This window comes from Lithobates pipiens, unplaced genomic scaffold (genome assembly GCF_037356315.1).
Source record: "Lithobates pipiens isolate NorthernLeopardFrog02 unplaced genomic scaffold, aLitPip1_a1.2 Scaffold_16, whole genome shotgun sequence".
NCBI classification, from domain to species: domain Eukaryota; kingdom Metazoa; phylum Chordata; class Amphibia; order Anura; family Ranidae; genus Lithobates; species Lithobates pipiens.
In genome coordinates, this window is record NW_027507748.1 from 341,554,811 (window position 1) to 341,580,300 (window position 25,490).

At 43.3% G+C, this 25,490-nt stretch overlaps 1 protein-coding gene across 2 annotated transcripts in view; it reads left to right on the top strand.

Annotated features, from left to right (window-relative positions):
• Positions 1-25,490, top strand: part of INPP5B (inositol polyphosphate-5-phosphatase B) — a 199,566-nt gene that overhangs the window by 43,404 nt on the left and 130,672 nt on the right. Inside the window, exon 6 of one of the 2 annotated variants that reach the window (XM_077481814.1) lies at positions 7,690-7,800. In XM_077481814.1, coding sequence (XP_077337940.1) covers positions 7,690-7,800 — 111 coding nt within the window. Of the gene's footprint in view, positions 1-7,689; positions 7,801-22,781; positions 22,950-25,490 lie in introns of those variants that run through there. The other variant, XM_077481815.1, reaches the window with a different exon arrangement.

Sequence of the window (25,490 nt, forward strand, 5' to 3'; positions counted from 1 at the left end):
GCGCATACACACGGTCGCATTTTCCAACAAAAAGCTCTAATCAGTCTTTTGTTGGCTGAAATTCCGACCGTGTGTTTGCTGAATTAAAGTTACCATGTGTTCCTGCCTATGCAGGGCAATGGTTCAATCTAATGTAGCCAATCCATTGCCAGCAGCAAATACTTTCCTTTTGTTCCTTCTCTGCTCAGTTTAACCATTGGGAGTAAAAGAAAGGCCTGTGTAAGTTGTAGCTTACACAGGGCTGCTTACATCTTTAGTGATATTGCTGACTGGGCCCAACTACATGGAATATTTCACATACAGTGGTGTGAAAAAGTGTTTGCCCCCTTCCTCATTTCCTGTTCCTTTGCATGTTTGTTACACTTAAGTGTTTCGGAACATCAAACCAATTTAAACAATAGTCAAGGACAACACAAGTAAACACAAAATGCAATTTGTAAATGAAGGTGTTTATTATTAAAGGTGAAAAAAAATCCAAACCATCATGGCCCTGTGTGAAAAAGTGATTGCCCCCTAAACCTAATAACTGGTTGGGCCACCCTTAGCAGCAACAACTGCAACCAAGCGTTTGCGATAACGTGCAATGAGGCTTTTACAGCGTCCTGGAGGAATTTTGGCCCACTCATCTGCAGAATTGTCCTAATTCAGTTACATTAGAGTGTTTTCGAGCATGAACGGCCTTTTTAAGGTTATACCACAACATCTCAATAGGATTCAGGTCAGGACTTTGGCTAGGCCACTCCAAAGTCTTCATTTTGTTTTTCTTCAGCCATTCGGTGGTGGACTTGCTGGTGTGTTTAGGATCATTGTCCTGCTGCAGAACCCAAGTTCGTTTCAGCTTGAGTACACGAACAGATGGTCGGACATTCTCCTTCAGGATCTCTTGGTAGACAGCAGAATTCATAGTTCCTTTTATCACGGCAAGTCTTCCAGGTCCTGAAGCAGCAAAACAGCCCCAGACCATCACACTACCACCACCATATTTTACTGTTGGTATAATGTTCTTTTTATGAAATGCAGTGTTCCTTCTATGCCAGATATACTTGGACACACACCTTCCAAAGAGTTCCACTTTTGTCTCATCGGTCCACAGAATGTTGTCCCAAAAGTCTTGGGGATCATCAAGATGTGTTGTGGAGAAATTGAGACGAGCTTTGATGTTCTTTTTGCTCAGCAGTGGTTTTCTCCTTAGAACTCTGCCATGCAGGCCATTTTTGCCCAGTCTTTTCCTGATGGTGGAGGCATGAACGCTGACCTTAACTGAGGCAAGTGAGGCCTGCAGTTCCTTGGACTTTGTTGTGGGGTCTTTTGTGACCTCTTGGATGAGTCGTCGCTGCGCTCTTGGGGTAATTTTGGGTGGCCGGCCACTCCTGGGAAGGTTCACCACTGTTCCATGTCTTCGCCATTTGTGGATAATGGCTCTCACTGTGGTTCGCTGGATTCCCAAAGCTTTGGAAATGGCTTTATAACCCTTTCCAGACTGATAGATCTCAATTACTTTCTTTCTCAATTGTTCCTGAATTTCTTTGGGTCTCGGCATGATGTGTAGCTTTTAAGGATCTTCTGGTGGACCTTACTGTGTCAAGCAGCTCCTATTTAAGTGATGCCTTGATTGTGAACAGGTGTGGCAATAATCAGGCCTGGGTGTGGCTAGAGAAATTGAACTCAGGTGTGGACAACCACAGTTATAGTATGTTTTAACAAGGGGGGCAATCACTTTTTCACACAGGGCCATGATGGTTTGGATTTTTTTTCACCTTTAATAATAAACACCTTCATTTACAAATTGCATTTTGTGTTTACTTGTGTTGTCCTTGACTATTGTTTAAATTGGTTTGATGTTCCGAAACACTTAAGTGTGACAAACATGCAAAGGAACAGGAAATGAGGAAGGGGGCAAACACTTTTTCACACCACTGTACTTATCCATATCTGGATGTATTGGGTATTGTGAGGGGTTAGCTCGGCAGCGGGTGTGTGTGACCCCCTGGATGGGTTCACAACACAAAATCAGGCACAGCAGACAGCGTTGTAGGTGCAAAAAACAAAAGATGCGGTTTATTTATGCTACATGCAGTGAAACATATAACAGCCAAACAAAAATAAAACATGAAAATAAATCCTGGTCAGCTTGACCTCTAATTACACACTTAGATTCCCTGTCTAACAACTGAGTGCAGCCTTGCGCTGCACCAGTCCCTGTCTCTGTTGTAGAGGTTTGCCACACAGGCGTTAACTCACCGCACAGAACAGGTGTCACACTCCCCAGTCTATACAACACAAAACTGGTTCCAGGATGGAGCCTCTCCCTAAGCATGCTGGGGTTTTTTGTAGAGGTCTTAATGAGCCCACTTACTTCAGCTGGGCTCATTAACTCTTCCCCTCTAGTTGTACAAGTCTGCATAAAGCCTGAATCTAGGGCACACATATTTCCCATCCTGGATACAACCAGGTGACTTTACCTGCCTGCTGCCACATACCCCCCCCTCTTGTTTCAACCTTGGGGTTGTAACACAAGCAGTCAGACACGCATGTATCCGAGACAAAGCATCCACATTCCCCATTTTAACACCAGGGCGATGCTTAACTGTAAAGTTAAATTCCTGTAGGGCCAGGAACCACCTATTTACCCTTCTATTGGTCTCCTTGTTTTGAGCCATCCACTTTAAAGGAGCGTGATCAGTCACCAGGTCAAAATGCCTACCTAGCAGATAGTACCGAAGGGAATCTAGAGCCCACTTCACTGCTAAACATTCCTTCTCAATCGTGGCGTAATTTACCTCATGGGACTTCAACTTCCTGCTGAGGTAAATGACTGGGTGCTCTTCCCCGTTCCAGACCTGGGATAACACTGCTCCTAACCCAACGTCTGATGCATCAGTTTGTACAACGAAGTCCTTAGAGAAGTCTGGTGAGTACAACACTGGCTGGCTACATAAGGCTTTTTTTAAGGACTGAAATGCTTCTTCAGCCTCTGGGGACCATTTAACCATGACCGACTCTTTCCCTTTTGTCAGGTTGATGAGGGGCACAGCCTGAGAAGCAAAATGGGGAATGAATCGTCGATAATAGCCAGCGATTCCCAGAAAGGCTCGTACCTGTTTCTTGCTGTTGGGACGTGGCCAACTCTGTATGGCCTCGACTTTATTGACTTGGGGTTTTATCACCCCCCCTCCCAATAGTGTACCCAAAATATTTGACCTCCTCCTGTCCAATGGTACACTTCTTTGGATTGGTCGTAAACCCAGCTTCCCGGATATAGTCTAGGACTGCTTGTACTTTTGGCAAATGTGAGACCCAGTCTGTGCTATGGACAATCACATCATCCAGGTAAGCTGCAGCATATTTCTGATGGGGCTTCAGAATCTTATCCATTTTCCGCTGGAATGTTGCCGGTGCATTCTGTAACCCAAACGGCATTCTCTTATATTGGAATGCCCCATCTGGGGTTACAAACGCAGTTTTCTCCTTGGCCGACTCGGCCAGGGGAATTTGCCAATACCCTTTGGTGAGATCAAGAGTTGTCATATATCGGGCTGTTCCCAGCCGGTCAATAAACTCATCTATACGCGGCATGGGGTAGGTGTCAAATTTTGTAACTTTATTCAATTGTCGAAAATCGTTACAAAACCGCCAGCTTCCATCAGGTTTGGGCACTACTACGATAGGACTGGACCAGTCACTCTGGGACTCCTCTATCACACCCAATTCCAGCATCCTTTGAACCTCCCCACGTATTGCCTCCCATCGGGCCTCTGGTATTCTATAAGGTTTTAGTTTTACCCTTTCTCCTGGCGGGGTGATAATGTCATGCTCTACGCCAGATGTTTGTCCCGGCAGCTCAGAGAAAATCTCTTTGTTACGAAGTACAAACTCTTTAACCTCCTGTTGTTGGGCTTTCGATAAGGTGTCTGCTATTCCAACCTCAGGAACTAAGCAATCAGGCTGTGCTTGTGACAAAGTCTCTGCGACTAGGGATTCCCTATCCCTCCAGGCTTTCAGCAGATTGACGTGATAGATCTGCTCCGGCTTTCGCCTTCCTGGCTGTCTAACCCTGTAGTTCACCTCACTAATTTTTTCAATTACTTCGTATGGACCTTGCCATTTGGCCAGAAATTTGCTTTCAACCGTAGGGACTAGCACCAAGACCCTATCCCCCGGGGAAAAAGTACGGGTCTTGGCCCCACGGTTGTACACTCTCTGCTGTGCTAACTGCGCTTGGGTCAAATGTTCCTTTACGATTGGCATTACCTGTGCAATTCTATCTTGCATCAGGGCGACATGCTCAATCACGCTCCTGTGAGGAGAACTCTCATTTTCCCAAGTTTCCTTGGTGATATCCAGCAGCCCTCTTGGGTGTCTCCCATAGAGCAACTCGAAGGGTGAGAAACCCGTAGAGGATTGGGGTACCTCCCTAATGGCAAACATCAGATAGGGTATTAGACAGTCCCAATTCTTTCCATCTCTATCCACCACCTTCTTTAACATTTGTTTTAGGGTTTTGTTGAATCTTTCAACCAACCCATCTGTTTGGGGGTGATACACAGATGTACGCAATTGTGTCACTTTGTACAACTTGCATAATTCTTTCATAACCCTGGACATAAAGGGTGTACCTTGGTCTGTAAGCAGTTCCTTACAAATACCCACGCGGCTAAAAACAAGAGATAGCTCTTTGGCTATGGTTTTGGCCGAGGTATTTCGAAGAGGAATTGCTTCCGGATAACGGGTGGCATAGTCCAATATAACCAAAATGTACTGATGCCCCCTAGCAGACTTCATTATCGGACCTACCAAATCCATTGCGATCCTCTCAAAGGGGACCTCAATGATAGGAAGAGGTACCAGCGGGTTACGGAAATGTGGCATAGGTGCCGACTTCTGACACACAGGGCAGGAGGAACAATAATTTTCTGTTTCCTTCATGACCCCAGGCCAATAGAATCTCTGCAGTACCCTCTCTCTGGTTTTCTCGGTCCCCAGATGACCTCCCAGAATGTGCCCATGGGCCAATTCTAACACCAACTTCCTGTAAGGTTTGGGCACTACAAGTTGCTCAATGGTTTCTTCTGCCCTTTGAGCCACTCGATACAGCAGGTCCCTTTCCATAGTGAAGTAAGGATAAGTGCAAGTCTTATCTGGGTTCACTAACTCACCATCTATTTTCACCACATTTTCCCGTGCCTTTATTAGGGTGGGGTCTTTTAACTGTTCTGTGGCAAAATTTTCCCTGTGAACCTCAAGATCCGAAAACTCCACAGACTGCATGTTTTCATCTGAGGATGTTGGCTCCTCCCCAGTTTCTCGAGTTTCCCCCGCCAATACCGACAAGGGAAATTCAGGAGAGTCCTCACCACTCCCAGAGGAATTCTGGTCATCTTCCTGGTTTATAGGGGCACCAGTGGGGGGCTCAGGACAATCCCAGAGTTCCCAGAATTTTGGAAAATCCCTTCCCACAATAGCATCATGTGGTAAGTGAGACACTAACCCCACCTGATGAGAGAGGTTACCTTTGGGAGTCTCAAAAAACACTGAAGTTACAGGATACTCTCGGGTGTCCCCATGCACACAAATAACAGCCACCTTGTTCTTCCCAGAGAACTTTGTAGTAACTAATTCAGCTTTTATCAATGTTACCAGGCTACCTGAATCCAGCAACACATCAACATTTCTACCATTAATACACATTTTACATAAATGTTTCTCAGGTCCCCGAATGGCAGTGCATGCAACTGTCGCAAACAGCGACTGACGTCTCTCCCTTATAAAGTCACATTGCAAAGGCTCATCCACAACTGGGCAATTGGCTGCAATATGTCCCTCTTGGCGGCAGCGGTAGCAAATAATCTTTTTCGCTGCCTCTTGCAGCCTGGGCTTCCCAGGCTGCTCCCGCCAGACCTTAGGTAGAACTCCCACTCTCTCGCTCTCTCCACCCTCACCCCTTGGAGTCATCTTATCCGCCACTGGGAATGATCTGGTCTTAGGGTGGAAAGTCTGTGAGTCCCTGGAAGAGGTGGTCAGGTTCTCTGTAGCCAAGTACCTCTCAACCAGATCCACAAGTTTATCTGCATTTTCTGGATCTCCATGGCATACCCATTTTTGGATGGCAGTAGGAAGAGCTCTCAGGAAACGATCCATAACAACACGTTCCACAATGTTTGGTGCGGTCAAAATCTCTGGCTGCAGCCACTTCCTGCTCAGGTGAATGAGATCATACATTTGAGACCTGGGTGGTTTTCCAACCTGAAAAGTCCAATTATGCACACGCTGAGCCCGGACGGCCAGGGTAACACCCAGCCGTGCCAATATTTCTGTTTTTAGCACCACATAGTCTTTTGCTTGGTCAGGCTCTAGGTCATAATAAGCTTTCTGCGATTCCCCAGTTAACAGAGGGGCCACCAGTCCAGCCCATTGCTCCTTAGGCCACTTTTCCCTTTCAACAGTCCTTTCAAATGTGGTCAAAAACACCTCCGGATCATCCTCTCCAGTCATTTTCGTCAGTAAACGGCTCACACCAAAGGATGCGGTATTATTGTAACCACTTGCTTCATTAGTCTGCGGACGTTGCTGTATTAATGTCTCTATTTGCTGTTGAAAACTCTGCTCTTGCTTCTGTAACAGGTCTATAAAGCGGGCTTCAGATTGCTGCTGGGCTTGTTGCTGAGCTTCCAGACTCTGCTGGTGAGCCTTCTGCTGAGCTTCCAGACTCTGCTGCAAAGTTGCATTTGTCTGCTGCTGGGCTGCAAGGCTCTTTTGTAAACCCGCATTTGTTTGCTGCTGATTTGCATTTGCTAGAGCCAGCTGTCTCAGTATCTCCTCCATGCTGGCCTTAACAAAAAAATAAAAAAAAACTGCCAAAATTCTCCACCAACTGTGAGGGGTTAGCTCGGCAGCAGGTGTGTGTGACCCCCTGGATGGGTTCACAACACAAAATCAGGCACAGCAGACAGCGTTGTAGGTGCAAAAAACAAAAGATGCGGTTTATTTATGCTACATGCAGTGAAACATATAACAGCCAAACAAAAATAAAACATGAAAATAAATCCTGGTCAGCTTGACCTCTAATTACACACTTAGATTCCCTGTCTAACAACTGAGTGCAGCCTTGTGCTGCACCAGTCCCTGTCTCTGTTGTAGAGGTTTGCCACACAGGCGTTAACTCACCGCACAGAACAGGTGTCACACTCCCCAGTCTATACAACACAAAACTGGTTCCAGGATGGAGCCTCTCCCTAAGCATGCTGGGGTTTTTTGTAGAGGTCTTAATGAGCCCACTTACTTCAGCTGGGCTCATTAACTCTTCCCCTCTAGTTGTACAAGTCTGCATAAAGCCTGAATCTAGGGCACACATATTTCCCATCCTGGATACAACCAGGTGACTTTACCTGCCTGCTGCCACAGTATATTGTTTGGCTTCTGCCAATGAACAGATCAGCGGGAGAGCAAAGGAAAAGTAACTTAATGCTAAGTGTATAAAAGGGATCAGAGCCTGTTGTTAAGCTTTAAAACAATGGGCTCCATTCACAAAGCAGTATCTTACCGCATCTGAGTATGCGGTTTTCTTAACAATTGAATATTAAATATTGCATGCAATCTGGTTCTGTGAATGGATCCCATAAAAACTTAAAACTGTCTGCCACCCCTTTCCCTAGAAATTCTACCTCACTTTTCTCTCCATTGGTCACTCAGGTTCTGACATCACAGTGATGATAACATCTCCAGATACAGAGCTGGTGATGCAGCTACCATTTGGTTCCCACACACAAGAATTTCTGCAAAGAGTCAATCTTTTACTTGAAGGTGAGGCACAACAAATTCTTATCTACCTAAATGTTGCTTTTATAATTAAGTATCGTAAACTATGACAACCTCTTTGCTTCATGGACATCGCTGTGACCTTGCAGGAGTCCCTGTTTCACTTGCCGCTAGGGATTTTATTTGCCTTCTACACAAATTAGACCCCAACTTTTTAACATTAGGGTTTTAGGTTAACATACACTTAATAGATTTGTTGATGTTTCCCTTAGGGGAGGAAAAGCTCTCTGTGTGAAAACCTAAGCTGTCAGGTAGCAGCAAAAAAATGTATTAAAGGCAACTTCATTTTACAAAGTGCTTGGTCATAAAAGGTTTATCTTGAAAGCTGCCAAATTGAACAGAATGTCTTTTGAAATAGAGATAACAACATATATTACCATAGGGAGAATCAATTTAGTTCTTGGCAGCTGTGCACTGTTTGTTTCTGAATGTGGTGTTCACAACCATATCCTATGGTATCACAAGGACAGCTGTTTTTCTTTCTGCTTTTTTATTATGGATTGTATGGTATATTTTTATTTAAATTCAATAAAAGTACAAGATAGAAAAATATATACAAAATCGTGGAAGAATTTTACAAATTGAGACCTTTAAAACTCCAGAAATTATTCATATTGCATTACTACACTGGTCCAGCGTTGCACAATGTGAGTATGCAAATCATATACCTGATGCGCTACTACACTGATAGTCATAATCTTCTGGGTCCTGTTCAGGCAGCTTCCCCTCTTCACACTGGCCACAAGGGGTTTGCTCACTTGGCACAGCTGCCATTTTATAGATGAACCCTATGGGGGATATTTACCGCACACGGAATCTGGTGCAGCTGTGCATAGTAACCAATAAATTTCTAACATCAACTTATGCAACTAGGCTTTGACAGTAGAAATATAGAAGCTGATTGGTTACTTGACCATTGTAGAACAGATGTTCTATCCTTAGCCAATAACTACCAGACCAAACCTATAATCCATCCAACTCATACCATTAAATCCCAACAATGGAGACCACACCATAAATGGAGTAAAAAATTGTCCGTAGCGGCCTCTTTATTAACAAATAAACTTTAATTAACCACTTGAGGACCGCCGTATTGCCATTGTACGTCAGCACAATGGCACAGGCAGGCATAATCACGTACATCTACGTGATTGCCTTCCAGCGGGTGGGGGGTCCGATCGGACCCCCTCCCGCTGGTTACGGCGGTCCGATTCGGTCCAGGAGCGCTCCGTGATGAGGGGATGGCCGTTGGTTTTCGGCCACCCCCTCTGGATCGCTCCTGGCCAATGAGAAGCTTCCTCCCCTGTGTATTGTTTACACAGGAAGGAGGAAGTGATGTCATTCTCCTCGGGGCGGTCTTTTTGACCGGACTACGAGGAGAACAGTAAAAGTAAGTGTGCACCAACACTACACTGACATGTAGGTACACACAGGCACACAAACCCCCCCCGATCCCCCCCCCGATCGCCCCCCGATCCCCCCCCCGCCCCCCCTCCCCCCCCAGTCACAGTGTCACTGATTGCATTGATCATTTCTTTACTGATCAATGCATTCAGTGTCAGTTGTGACAGTAAAAACTGTCAGGACAGTTAGTGTTAGGTCCAGGGTAGCCCCCTATCACCCCCCAATAAAGATTTAACCCCCTGATTGCCCCTAGAGTTAACCCTTTCACCCCCTTTTGCCAGTGTCACTAAGCGATCATTTTTCTGATCGCTGCATGTGTCGCTAGTGTCGCTAGGTAGCTAGTTATTTTTTTAGGTTCACCGCCAGGTTTTTATAGCGCTAGGTACCCCGATATACTACCCAATAATGTTTTTAACCCCCTGATTGCCGCTAGTTAACCCTTTCACCCCCTTTTGCCAGTGTCACTAAGCGATCGTTTTTCTGATCGCTGCATTAGTGTCGCTACAGTCGCTAGGTAGCTAGTTATTTTTTTAGGTTCACCGCCAGGTTTTTATAGCGCTAGGTACCCCGATATACTACCCAATAATGTTTTTAACCCCCTGATTGCCGCTAGTTAACCCTTTCACCCCCTTTTGCCAGTGTCACTAAGCGATCATTTTTCTGATCGCTGCATGTGTCGCTAGGTAGCTAGTTATTTTTTTAGGTTCACCGCCAGGTTTTTATATCGCTAGGTACCCCGATATACTACCCAATAATGGTTTTAACCCCCTGATTGCCGCTAGTTAACCCTTTCACCCCCTTTTGCCAGTGTCACTAAGCGATCGTTTTTCTGATCGCTGCATTAGTGTCGCTACAGTCGCTAGGTAGCTAGTTATTTTTTTAGGTTCACCGCCAGGTTTTTATAGCGCTAGGTACCCCGATATACTACCCAATAATGGTTTTAACCCCCTGATTTCCGCTAGTTAACCCTTTCACCCCCTTTTGCCAGTGTCACTAAGCGATAATTTTTCTGAACGCTGCATCAGTGTCGCTAGTGTCGCTAGGTAGCTAGTTATTTTTTTAGGTTCACCGCCAGGTTTTTATAGCGCTAGGTACCCCGATATACTACCCAATAATGGTTTTAACCCCCTGATTGCTGCTAGTTAACCCTTTCACCCCCTTTCACCAGCGATCACAGTATAAGTGTCACTGGTGACGCTGGTTAGCCAGTTAGTTATTTAGGTTCCCCGTCAGGTTTTTATATAGCGCCAGGGACCCCCATATACTACCTAATAAAAATTTGAACCCCCTGATTGCCCCTAGTTAACCCTTTCACCACTGATCACCGTATAAGTGTTACGGGTGACTCTGGTTAGTTTGTTTTTTATAGCATTTTATATTCAAATCCGGAAGGCAGTGCTTGGTTTTCGGGGTCCCGTACGTGGCTAGGCTCCCAAAAAGTCCCCCACATGTGGTATCCCCGTACTCGGGAGAAGCAGCAGAATTTATTTTGGGGTGTAATTTGACTTCTGCACATAGCATGTGTGAGCAATATATCATTTAGTGACAACTTTGTGCAAAAAAAAAAAAAGTTTGTAATATTCCCGCAACTTTTGGCAAAATATAAAATATTCCATGGACTCAACATGCCTCTCAGTAAATAGCTTGGGGTGTCTACTTTCCAAAATGGGGTCATTTGGGGGGGTTTTGTGCTATTTTGGCATTTTATGGCCTTCGAAACTGTGATAGGTAGTGAGGAGTTAAATCAAAAATTTGCACCCTTAGAAATCCTGAAGGTGGTGATTGGTTTTCGGGGTGCCGTGCGCGACTAGACTCCCAAAAAGTCCCACACATGTGGTATCCCCGTACTCGGGAGAAGCAGCAGAATGTATTTTGGGGTGTCATTTCACATATGCCCATAGCATGTGTGAGCAATATATCATTTAGTGACAACTTGGTGCAAAAAAAAAAAGTTTGTAATATTCCCGCAACTTGTGGCAAAATATAAAATATTCCATGGACTCAACATGCCTCTCAGTAAATAGCTTGGGGTGTCTACTTTCCAAAATGGGGTCATTTTGGGGGGTTTTGTGCTATTTTGGCATTTTATGGCCTTCGAAACTGTGATAGGTAGTGAGGAGTTAAATCAAAAATTTGCACCCTTAGAAATCCTGAAGGTGGTGATTGGTTTTCGGGGTGCCGTGCGCGACTAGACTCCCAAAAAGTCCCACACACGTGGTATCGCCATACTCGGGAGAAGTAGCGGAATATATTTTGGGGTGCAATTCCACATATAACCATGGCATGTGTGAGCAATATATCATTTAGTGACAACTTTTTGTAAAAAAAATTTTTTTTTTTTTTTTTGTCATTATTCAATCCCTTAGGACAAAAAAAATAAATATTCAATGGGCTCAACATACCCATCAGCAATTTCCTTGGGGTGTCTACTTTCCAAAATGGGGTCATTTGGGGGGGATTTGTACTGCCCTGCCATTTTAGCACCTCAAGAAATGAGATCGGCAGTCATAAATTAAAAGCTGTGTAAATTCCAGAAAATGTACTCTAGTTTGTAGACGCTATAACTTTTGCGCAAACCAAAAAATATACGCTTATTGACATTTTTTTTACTAAAGACATGTGGCTAAATAAATTTTGCCCTCAATGTATGACTAAAATTTAGTTTATTCGATTTTTCTTATAACAAAAAGAAGAAAATATCTTTTTTTTTCAAAATTTTCGCTCTTTTTCCATTTATATCGCAAAAAAAAAAAATCGCAGAGGCAATCAAATACCATCAAAAGAAAGCTCTATTTGTGGGAAGAAAAGGACGCAAATTTCGTTTGGGTGCAATATTGCATGACCGCGCAATTACCAGTTAAAGCAGCGCAGTGCGAAATTGCAAAAAGACCTCTGGTCCTTAAGGTGTTTATTGGTCCGGAGCTGAAGTGGTTAACATAAAATGTAAAAAACTTTTGTCAAACCAAAAAACCCATCGGTTACTAATCACATTGGTCTTTGCAGGAACCCCAAACTATCGTATGTTTAAGAATGCACTTCGGTACCTTTTACTATACTAGGCCTCCAGCCAACATACAGGCTTGGAGACAACCCTCTAACCGCAGTGCACCCATTAACCTATTCAAGCTAAACCACCATTAACTGGAATTCCACAGAGGGACTCATACCACCAATGGGTCCAAAACCCTTTCTTATTCACTCACCAGCAAAGACCAACATCCACCACAGCGCACAAGGGGAAGACCTTACCCTTGAGTGCCCCTCCACTCCTTCAAAGCTCTCTAAATACCATCCTGTAACCCCAGGGCCCACAAATCAATTCCCACTGCATTGAGGTGTACCCCATCACCCCAAACGTATAGACAAGTATATGTTTCCAGTTGCCAGATAACCAGGACCCCGTTCCTCATTAAAAATCCTCCAACGTCCCTATTGACCTTCTTGATCTAAATCATTGCCTCCAACGTGGAGCACCAATACAGCCAGTGGTCTATCCAGTCATGCAAAGCGATGCACTTCCGGCACCATCCTGCTCCACAGCATGCCCGGTACCCCCAACCAGCGGACACAAGCCTACTGCCTAGAAATGCCTAGTTGCCTACCATTGGGCCTAACGTCTGCTCGCCTGGCCCTGCAAAATACATAACAGTGGCCCAGTATCCAGACAAGGCCCATCATGCCACCTGAAATAGAAGAAACAACACCACAAATAACACAAAACAAGCACGCAAACACAGGCTTACCAAAACAGAACACTCACAAAATGACCTACCCCTGTTCCACAATCAGACAAGAGATGAGGACGAACATTTAGCTGGAACCTCCTCGACTCCCATCTACCAATACGCTTGACTGCTTTGTCATTTAACCCACACCTGGTGGCTTCTGTGGCCACCCCAATACGGAATGAGTGCGAGGAGAATTCTTTCTCCTCCAAACCCAATGCCCTTAAACATTTACGGAAAATGGATATGTATTGAAATCTGCATGTAAGCAAAAGGACCCAGCTAAATCCGGGGGCACTGTGAGAAACTCCCTCACAGCACCCACCGGACATAAGGGCAAAGCCGGCACAGCAAAAATCTGAACCCTTCTGCCCCTGCCAGCCTGGTCCGTTTTGGACTGTTGCAAAAGCAGGGATACCCTATTCTCCCCACAGGTGACTTCCAGATCCAACATACCCCCACGGAGGTTGAGGAACACAGAAACCAACTGAGATAAAACATTTTGCAGAATAGCAAATTAAACAGGGTGCCTGGAATCCTTGTGCTTCTGAGATCTATGATTCCCCTTTAGAGCCTGTTGAACCCCAACATTTTTTTGTGAAATCAAGACAGCCCTGCAATAAAAAAAATGCTAATCCTGCCAATTTCCATTCCACGACTGACACCAGCACCCCCCCTCAAGGTCCCGTGAAACAAAGTAAAGGACCAGCAACCTCACCTCCAGGCCCTCTTGCTCCACCTCAGCCTGCTGCAGCAAAGACAACCACTCCTGCCATACTTTATTATAGGCTGCCCCCATCGTGTCACTCACTGACAATTGTATCCATCCGGAGATGACCCCAAAGCAATCCTCCTCAGCCATTCGGGACAAGGGACCCCGTGTTGCTCCGCTGCCGGCACCAACTCCTGGAATCTGCCCCACTGAAAGCGAGACAATGCGTCAGCTAGGCTTGGCTACTGAATCATGAATCAAATCAGTGAATCAACTCACTACAGAGTTTGAATGAATCGAATCATGAAAGTGAATCTGATTCAATTCATTGTCAAAGATCCTCCCCTTTCAGGATGTGTAGGGAGCTGAAAAAACAGCAGCCTCAGCTCATGATTTGTAAAATTAGTTATAACATGATTAGCTGTGATCCATCAATAGGGATGGCCTTGCGGTTCGCCCGGCGGTCGGTTCGCGGAAAATTTTGCGTGTTCGCGATTCGCCAAGCCGACGGACTTCTGGCACTGTTCGTGCGGCGGACATATGCGTTTACATTGTGAAAGAACTTTGACCCATGATGACACATCCATCATGGGGTACAGGACAGCCAATTGAGACATTTCAGCACATGGACAATTGGACATTCCCCCTACCTTATAAATAGACCTGATCTGGCGGCCATTTTACATCCTGTCTTTTGTCAGTGTAGGGAGAGGTTGGTGTGTGGAGCAGGGACAGACTGTAGTGACACAAATCACTACCTATTAGGTCCACAAAAGTCCTTTTAAGGACTGGTATAGGTGTACAGTATATAGGGTTCTGGTGCACTGCTGCTGACTGCTGTGCTGCTGATTGCTGAGTGCACTGCTGACTGATTCTGCAGCTGTCTTTTGTCAGTGTAGGGACAGGACACTGTGTGGAGCAGGGACAGTCAGTTTAATCACTAGTTATTACTATTAGGTCCACAGAGGTCCTTTTAAGGACTGGTATAGATGACTGATTCTGCAGCTGTCTTTTATCAGTGTAGGGACTGAGGGACAGTCTGCAAATCACTAGCTACTACGTCCACAAAGGTCCTTTTAAGGACTGGTATAGGTGTACAGTATATAGGGTTGTACACGTATAATATACTTTCTTTCAAATATACAGAGTATATTATGGTGAACTGCTGACTGCTGGGCTGCTGAGTGCTGACCGATTCTGCAGCTGTCTTTTATCAGTGTAGGGACTGAGGGACAGTTTGGTGTTTGGAGCAGGGACAGTCTGCAAATCACTAGCTACTAGGTCCATAAAGGTCCTTTTAAGGACTGGTATAGGTGTACAGTATATAGGGTTGTACACGTATAATATACTTTCTTCAAAATATAGAAAGAATATTATATTTGACTGCTGCCCTATTCTGCAGCAGTCCTTTATCAGTGTAGGGACTGAGGTACAGTCTGCAATTCACTAGCTACTAGGTCCGCAAAGGTCCTTGTAAGGACTGGTATAGGTGTACAATATATAGGGTTGTGGTGCACTGCTGCAGATTACTGCCCTATTCTGCAGCAGTCCTTTATCAGTGTAGGGACTGAGGTAAAGTCTGCAAATCACTAGCTACTAGGTCTACAAAGGTCCTTTTAAGGACTGGTATAGGTGTACAGTATATAGGGTTGTACACGTATAATATACTTTCTTTCAAATATAGAAAGCATATTATACTTGAGTTAGCAGAGTAGTATAACTCCTAAATCTATGAGTGACTCATCAGGTCACATTAGATTCATGAGCTGCTGTGAGAAGTCTTTGAATGAGGCTTGGTTCACATTGGTGCGATCATGCGGGAAACCCTGCAGTTCTCGCATCTCACCACACTGCCCTATGCGATTGCAAACTGCTGGAAGTGCCAATACAAAGTTAATGACAACCCCAGTTCGGTTCGCATATTGCAGTGCAAACTGTCAATTCAGACAGGAATCAAAACATTCGATTCAGGTGTGGACCAAAAAAAAGGGTCTTGCACAACTTTGATCCAAATGTGAGGCAAATTCAGCCATACAAATCTGTATGGCTGAATTTGCATCGCACAGACATTGCATTTGACATTTGCACAGATGTCACACAGCGCACGTATCGCAGCACTGTGTGAACTCAGCCTAAATCAGAGAGCACACAATCGTTCTGTATTCTGTGCATATATGAGCCAGCAGCATGACTCTTGAATCTATGAATGACTCAGTCTAGAGAGCTCACAATGAGTCTTTACTGAATCATGAGCTGTGTGTGATAATCTTATTTTGAAGAAATAAGTCGTGAGTCGATTCAGTGATTCGAATCATTTCACTGAACTGATCCGAATGATTCGACTCACTAAAATGAATCACTCTGCCCAAGTCTACCATTAGCTAAACCGTTCTCAACTCTGGGAGATGAACAGCATAAAGAAAAACATTTAACTGTAGACAACAGAATACTAAGTGCTGAAGAAGTCGGACCATGGGTGGCGACTAGACTGTGACACAGTTGATGACCTGTATCACCCCAAGATTGTCACAGTGAAAACGCACTTTCAGGTCCCTGAAAGAGTCTTCCCACACCTCCACGACCAGCACCACTGGAAACAATTCCAGGAGCACCAAATTTAAAAGAAAACGAGCCACTTTCCCCGAATCCGGCCAAGGCCCAGCACTCCAGCAGCCTTAAAAGAAGGTCCCATAACCAATCGAACCGGCCACATCCGTGTAAAGTTCCAGGTTAAAGTTAGTCACTGGCCTGGACATCCACAATGTCCACCCATTAAAGGATTCCAAGAAAGATTGCCACACTCGCAAGTCATCCCCATGCTCCTTGGGTGATTTGACCCAGGCCGTATTTGCCAACAGGCGTCGACAAAACACTCTACCCATAGGCAGGATGCAACATGCAAAATTAAACTTACCTAACAATGGCTGCTTTTTCCAAAGTTGAACCTTGCGCAATCCCAGGATCTCGCGAATCTCAGCCTTAGGCCCCATTCACACCTGAGCATAGCGTTTTCAGGCAGAAAATCGCGCAATTTTACAGCGATTTTGCGGCATTTTTTACCACGATTTTGTGGCGGGCAAAAGGTCACCAATGTAAAAAGAAGAAAAATGCCCAAATCTGCCTGATTCGAGCAACAAAAAAGGGTCCAGAACTTGTTTGAGCTTCAGGCGTTCAGGTGACTTGGAGTGGAGATGTGAACCATCTCCATTGAGAATATTAGATCCAGTGTTTTGCAGCTTCAGGCTTCAAGCTACAAAATGCTCAGGTGTGGATGAGGCCTTAAGGGCCACCAGCTTGTCTTCCGGCAGATGACACTCCATGGCGCAAAAGTCCAAAACAATGCCCAGGAAAGGGGCCAAGGGGATACCAAAACGAACAGTGATATATTCCAATGTAGCAAAGAGCACTGGAAAAATCTGATTAGGGGCCCGCACTGAGGTCATAAGTCGCATCCACAAACGAATGTCCTTGTGGTCCCACCGTAAGGATGGGCAGATAGATCTCCGCTGTCAAAACTGCTCGTCGAACCTCAACCACGCGGATCCCCCGAAGACCCTGTAGGCCTCACCAATGGCGTCAAGATAACAGAAGAGCACCGAAAAGTGTTGTGGATTGTTCTCTCCAACTGCACTCGCCATAATGGCAAAAGCCTGCAGCCAATTTGGGAGTGTGTGGAATCAGCCTGCACCTCCATTTTTCTTCATTCTCCTTTTTCTCTCCTTTGGCTTGACCCTATACAGATTGAATTTTTCCATGGGTAGCAGAGAGAATATCTCCACATGCTCACCTTTCAAAATTTTGGGCACTGCCGGCCACAGAGGGTTCAACCCAGACACTAACGCTAGCCCAGTCGCCACTGACCCACCCACCAGCGGGATCCACACCGCTGATGGCATGGCTTGGGCACTCGTTCCCATTTCAAATCGCTGGACCAGCTCCCTCAATCCCCAAAGGAACCTTGGCAACCCCCCATCTCAGCTAGATGTGGCGTGACCACCAACTCCATACAGGACAGCGTCCTCCCCCCTAGACAAACATTATCATCAACAGCAGAAAACACAGACATGAGAGAGGAATTAGGAGACTTACCAGGCTGCCTAGGAAGGATTCCACCAGCCGCAGGACCTGACTCCATCGATGCAGAGTGTCCATGCGACTCCTCCACCTCTGAAGCGGATAGTTCACCCTCAGTATAGACCTCACTCCACTAAGTACAGACCCCCCTCCCTCAATATAGTCCCCCACTGAGTATAAACCTCCTCCATCAGTGTAAATTCCTTTCCTCAGTATAAACCCCCCTCAGTATAGACCCCCCTCCCTCAGTATAGACCCCCTTCTTCAGTACAGACCTCCCCCTCAGTACAGACCCCCCCTCCATTAGTACAGCCCCCCTCAGTACAGACCCTCCTCAGGACAAACCACCCCCTCCATCATTACAGACCCCCCTCAGGACAAACCATACCCCTCCATCAGTATAGACCCCCTCAGCTCAGTACAGACGCCCTTCAGGACAAACCACCCCCTCCTCCATCAGTACAGGCCCCCCTCAGGACAAACCACCCCCTCCCCCATCAGTACAGATGCCCAACAGGACAAGAGTTCCTTGCTCAGACTGTCACTCTCCAGGTGGTTGGTACGTGACAGAAGGCAACCGCAGCAGCCGTGATAGCGAGACTGCGCAGTCTCACTCAGGGCTAGTGTGGCACAGGCATGAAAAGAGCCCTGCCTCCAGGACCCAGAACCCTCCGCGGCTCAGCTGCCCTCGGAACGGTGTCAGCCCTCTGCGAGTGTCACCCGGGCGTGGGGTCGCTCACCCCCCCCCGCACCCCGATAACGATGCCACTGACTGATGATGCCATTGATTATTAGGAAAACAGCAGCTAGAAGGTTGTAATAGTGCACAATTAAAACCTGTGACTTAGTGTAACTAAAAAGGTAGCATTCATCCACACGCCAGCTTGTATACAAAGTTTGGGCAATTTTTAGGTATTTAGCTAAGGCACCCCAGAAGAAACCTCAAGGCACCCTGGTTGAAAAAAGCAGATCAATGCAGTGCCATACAGTACATAGCGGTGAGGTCTGTACCGCCACTCTGTACTGCCACGAAGGACTATTTTAGTACAGACCTTTGTAAGTGCTTGCCCCCTCTAGGATGTCCTGGAGTCTCTGTAGACACTGCAGCCGCACATAAGCCATGTGTAACGGAGAACTTCTACTGCATGAAGATTTTACTTCCATTCAACCCAACGTATAAAACTGCAATTTTCCTTTCAGAACTCTAGAAAGAAGTGTGTAGCTCTTTGCTAAATCATAGTCGGTGGCAACATATGAGCTTTGTTTGAGATCTAAATGAAATAACATAATCATGTAAAATGTTATAGCACTTCAGGCTAGGCTCCGTACGGTCTGGTATTTTGTGTGCACAGTCTCATAATGACAAATCCAAGGGTCTTACTGTAATTCACTTCTAATGATTTCATTTTATCATTCAAATCTATGCTATTTCTACAAATCACTGTGGAAAACATAAATAACATACCATAATATAATGAGAATTTTATAAATGGTACATGCATATAAACAATACTTGGTGGCAATTATTTGAAGAAATAAATGTGTTATCCCTCGGAATATCTACAAATGACTTATAGCCAAGCAATCATAGAAACATCTTGCTATTTTTAGAGCACAGAGCCGAAAGGTCAAAGAATTCCTTATTAGTTAAGAAGGCTGTCCTGTGTTTTATTCCCAAGCCTGAGGGAGGGAGGAGGATCCTTCAGTCAACTCCCAAGTGGCTCTAGTAGTTATGGAATGCAAGTAGTTAACACTTTAATTTCTGTTTTACTTTTTCATTTTTATTTTTTATAATTTGCATATTTACATATGTGTACATCTTAGATTTCAAGTTTTCCTCTGAACTAATTGTGTAACATAACACATATTTATCAATTTACCATCACTTCCTGTTCAGTGAACTCATTGCCACCAATACATAAAGTTAGGAAAAATCTCAGAGCCCCAGATCACAGTTAAAACCCAACAGGGATTTTAACCTATCTCTTCTCTACTAGAGATGATCTCAGACGTGTTCAGATGTTCTTCTGAACCTATGTGGCAGAGCCTGCCAGGAAGCTGTGACCTGTAACGGGCCAACCATCTGAAGGCAAGAAAATACCTTCAATGCAGATGACAGTCTCCTGGTGGGCTCCACCATGTGGGTTCCCTACTCCCCGCTTTGCACAAAATTGTGCTACAAAAATCCATGATTATGCAGCAGCACTAGTCTGAACGTGTATGTCCAGACAAAATAGTTTTGCACAATTTTGTGCAAAGCGGGGAGTAGGGACCATGAGCTCTTCTGAACCCACATAGTGGAGCCCACCAGGAGACTGTCTAGGTTGAAATTTGTATGAAATTTGCATGAAGGTGCTTCAAACATATGATAAATGTGCTACAAAATTGTGCAAAAAAATTTTGGCTGGACATACACTTTCAGACTAGTGCTGCTGCATAATCATGCATTTTTGTAGCACATTTATCACACGTTTAAAGCACCTTCATGCAAATTTCAACCCAAACATTTTTCTCTAGTTTTGGATAGTGTGGGAACGTAGAAACAAAATCAAATTTTCTTGCCTGTTGACTGTTGACATGGGGACAGAATGTAAAGGGAAATTTTAAATGTTACAGTGCTCACTGGATCATGAAGAACATGATTAAAGAAAAAAACACCCAATGGGGGCACTTGTTTTGGTGAAAATTGTCAAAGGTGGGATTTGCACTTATTTTGGAGACATTTCTTCTGACTTTCCGTTGTGTCTCCTGGGCAAGAAGTATGTCAGGAATCCCCACACAAGCAACAATAAATACCCGACAGAGGTTCTAGCTTTTTTTCTACTTCATTTAAATCTAAAAAAAAAAAAAGTTTTTATTGGAGTTCCACTTTGATAAATAAGGTTTATTGACATTTGTTATTTCTTCTGATTTTCTGACTTTTCACAGACTCTACTAACCTGGGCTGTACCAGATCAACATACAGTTAGCACAGGTATAAATAAATACATATTTAATCACAGGTTATTGCACTTAAAAGACTAGTAGGAATCAAGAGAGGTTTTTTTTTTTTCCTGAATAAGGACTTTTTTATGCTGAGTATAAAATAGAGATCTAATTACATAAATATAGAATACATGTACACAATCTTTTTTTTTCCACAGTGATCTAGAATGCTATGTTCAAATATGGCAGTTTGTATCCTAAACTTGCACTAAAACACTGAACAAATCAATATACTGTCAAAATCAATATACTACTGCAAGTGCAAACAAGTGGTATTTACATTGCCAGGAATGTTTCTGAGTGTGCAGTGTGCGAGGAAGGCAAAGGATAGAAATCAACTGTTGCTAAAGTGTCAGATAAAATCAGAAATGTTAAATTATTATTATTATACAGGATTTATATACCGCCAACAGTTTGCGCAGTGCTTTACAATGTTAGGGCAGACAGTACAATTACAATACAATTCAATACAGGAGGAATCAGAAGGCCCTGTTTATTAGATAAGCAGGAAATATAAATTCTACATATATAATCCTATACAGGTAAAGCAAAGAATCGGGGTATATTTAAGAGTGTGTTTGGAACAGATTTTAATAGTCTACATTCTAAGTATAGTTTGTGTATTTCCATGAAATTAGTTAACAATTGTTATTGTTGTATATTGTGTAATCCTAGCCTTTACCATAATATGGCCAAATTGGCAAATTTTGCCAAAACTGCACTTTCTGTGTCTACTTATAAAAGTCCTTCAATTAATAATTTTTATTATTTTTGGCTCTTTAGTGTAGTAGTATTTGCTGTAAGATGGATGGCTTAAGAGAAATATTTCCCTTTAAGACTGTTGAGCTCCACCAGAGGAATGCATGGCACTTATTTTAATTAGTACAGAGCTGGACTATTATTATGGTTGTAGGTACAAAAAGGTGCCATCTTGCTGTTTGATAAACTATCAAGTAGTCCTAATGACCAAATTACCAGTTCATTATCTAGCTTTTCTCAACCTTTTGAACAGAGAGGGACCTATCAAATAACTATCTGGTCCTATGGTATATTAGTGTTATGGTCACTGGAAAGTATGCTCATTACAATTGTAGTCATTAGGGAAAAACTCAACCTTACAGATAGCTAAAGAGATCATTGGTTTCAATGGTTACTCATTTTAGAGGAAAAATCGATTATTGCTCAAGAAACCCCTAGCAACCTCAGGAGAAACCAAAGGGTTTCATGGAATATTAGTTGAGAAAGGCTGATCTAGAGCAGGTATCTCCAAACTGTGGCCCGAGAGCTGGGTGCGGCCCTTTATGTACCTTTATCTGGTCCTTGGGGCACTACCCCTCCAACTGACATCAATGATGGAGCATTGTCTTCTTTCACTGATGCCAAGACATTTTCTGCTCCCACTGGCCACAGCCTTGCCTCATTAAACCTGAAGGACAATTAGCCTGGTCCTTTGCTCAAAAAGTTTGGAGACACTTGATCTAGAGGAAACATTTCAAACATTACAATAAGTACACCGTGATATGAGGTAGCTCATATTGAACAAGTAAGGGGTCCAAAAGACCCCTCATTCTAAGGATGAAACAATTTTTCTATTTTTAATAAAGATCTCAGGATCCATTTATTTGAAAAACAAGCTTGTATGTAGCTGAAAATCCATTGACCTGTTAATGTGAAAAACAAATATTTGCATTTTGCTTTGCTTTGATGGCTTTGACGTTGATACTTTATAAATTACTTAACCCAGCACAGATAAAAGTGAAGTGAAATTTAGCAAACAGAGGCAGAATGCTCATAGCTTTAGTAATAGGTTTATTAGACTAACAAATTAAATTTTGTGTTTCATAGCTTTCACAGTTTTAATGTCTAAGCAGAACAAGCTAATGGGGTTTATAAGAGCATTCATTTTTACATGAACTGAAAGGCACTGTGTATTTCTTGAGCAGCTGAGAGGTTAACAGAGGACTGACTATCTGTAGCACTGTTTCCTTTTATTTATCTTAGCAGAGACAGGAGGGTAGGGAGCACTTTCTGTAAATACTCCACATTGTTGAGTACTTACTATCTTTTCTCGTACTGCTACCCAGGGCATGATTTTGGTTGCATTACACATATAAAGCCGTCATGTCTCCAGGCAAGGTGTAAGGATACACAGTTTTTATTTTTCACAAACTTGCATGCTTTGTTCATCCTGAAAACAATGTTGAAGCCTTCAGAAAATGACAAATCTCCAGAGGGTAAGTTTAATGTATGCCTAATAGACAATGGGTAGTGACTTCGCTATGAGGTTCTAATCAGACGGTTGTCCTGCTTATATTAACATATACTAATATTTTAATAGGATTTTGTTTTAAAGATGTCTTTCCGTATGTTGCTTAACTAGTTTGTAATGTAGGTCATACAATTTATAGCACATAGTAGGTTATTTGGGGATGCGGCATCCTGTTGATTTATAGCAAGTGGCAAAAACAAGGGTTTTGTGATAAAAGACTATGGGGGTTATTTATGAAATGCAAATCCACTTTGCACCGCAAGTGCACTTGGAAGTGCAGTCGCTCTAAATCTAAGGGGTAGATCTGAAATGAGGGGAAGCTCTGCTGATTTTATCATCCAAAATTTATGGCGCTATATAAGTAACTGAAATAAATAAATAAATGTGCAAGCTAAAATGCTGTTTTTTATTTTCCTTGCATGTCCCCCTCGGATCTACAGCGACTTTACTTTCAAGTGCACTTTCAGTGCAAAGTGGAGTTTCCTTTTAGTAAATAATCCTCTGTGTGTATTGTTTTATTTTAGATCAGCCGGAGATGTTTCTTTTTTAATTTCTAGGGCAGGTCAGAAAATGAAAGGGACAATGGAACTGATTGCTGTAGGCAGAGCCAAAGTACGTTCATGTTTTCTGATCTGTTCATTTTGAATGAGGAAATTGTAGCACAAAAAGTTTAGCACACAATTTTTTTTACCACGTTTTATTTCAAACCCTTATCTCACCTGAAAATTGAATAGTTTTTAAACCCTGAACCCAAACCTACCATTAATCAATAAAGCCAAAACTTTTTTTTATTGATTTTATTACTGTTTTTTTTATATTTGTCTTGGTGATTTGTCCCCAGGTCAGAAAGTGATCCAAAATGGTTCAGTTCAGTGGAGAAGGCAATGAATTATTTTTTTCCAATGGGGGCACCTGTTCTGGTAACATCTAAAGTTGGCCATAGATGGATAGAATTTTTAACAACATTTTTTGGGGAAAGAAGGTTCTAACATTTGTTCTTTTTTCTAATCATTAGTGGGTCAAATCAACTTTCTTTTTTGATCGCATTAGCAAGAAAATTAGAAGGATGGAAGATTTTAATCAAAGAAACAAATTTCTAACTTTCTGAATGTGGTTTTTGTTCGGTAAAGTCCATTCGTTTCAAAATCAACTGTTAAAAGCAAATAAAATCTTACAAACAACAAACAAATGTTCTGAAAGTTTTAGTATGATTTTTTTCCACTAATTTTCATATGAAATTCTATCCATCTATGACCAGCTTAAAGCGGAGTTTCAGGCTAAAATAGAACTAGGTTGAAACCAATTGAGCACACCAACCCCTAGTCGCCCCCCCCACCCACCCCCCCCCCCCCCCCACCCCACTCGTTCTTGGACATCCTTTTTTTTTCGCATTCTGTACCTTTTTTGTGATTTTCCAGCAGGACTTCCATCCTAACCTTGCCACGACTAAGCATTTCAGCTCTGTAATGGGATTGATCCTCCTCCTTCCCTCCCGCTGCCTTCCAGAAGACAACGGGGGCATTCAGAAAGCGCAGCGTGACTCGTGCAAGCGCAGTAGAAAAACCTCTGTGAAGCCTGAAGGCTTCATTGCCGGTCTCCCTTAGTTGCAATGCCGGCGCCTGCACCCGAGTTGATGGACAAATCGGCTTCGGGAGCCAAAATGGCAGGATCCCTGCACAGGTAAGTATCCTTATATTAAAAGGCAGCAGCTATGTATTTGTAGCTGCTGACTTTAGATTTTTTTTTTTTGAGAGGCTGGAACTCCACTTTAACCACTTTCAGACCGGACCACTTTGCTGGTAAATGACCAGAGGTCTTTTTACAATTTGGCACTGCGCTGCTTTAACTGGTAATTACGCGGTCATGCAATGTTGTACCCAAACAAAATTTGCGTCCTTTTCTTCCCACAAATAGAGCTTTCTTTTGATGGTATTTGATTGCCTCTGCGATTTTTATTTTTTGCGATATAAATGTAAAAAGACCGCAAATTTTGAAAAAAAATGATATTTTCTACTTTTTGTTATTAGAAAAATCCAATAAACTCAATTTTAGTCATACATTTAGGCCAAAATGTATTCAGCCACATGTCTTTGGTAAAAAAAAAGTCAATAATTGTATATTTATTGGTTTGCGCAAAAGTTGTCACATCTACAAACTAGGGTACGTTTTCTGGAATTTACGCAGCTTTTAGTTTACGACTGCCTATCTCATTTCTTGAGGTGCTAAAATGGCAGGGCAGTACGAAACCCCCCCCAAATGACCCAATTTTGGAAAGTAGACCCCCTAAGGAAATTGATAAGTGGCATGTTGAGCCCATTGAATATTTTATTTTTTTGCCTCAAGCGATTGAATAATGACAAAAAAAAAAATTTTTTTTTTTTTTACACAAAGTTGTCACTAAATGATATATTGCTCACACATGCTATGGGAATATGTGAAATGACACCCCAAAATAAATTCTGCTGCTTCTCCTGAGTACGGGGATACCACATATGTGGGACTTTTT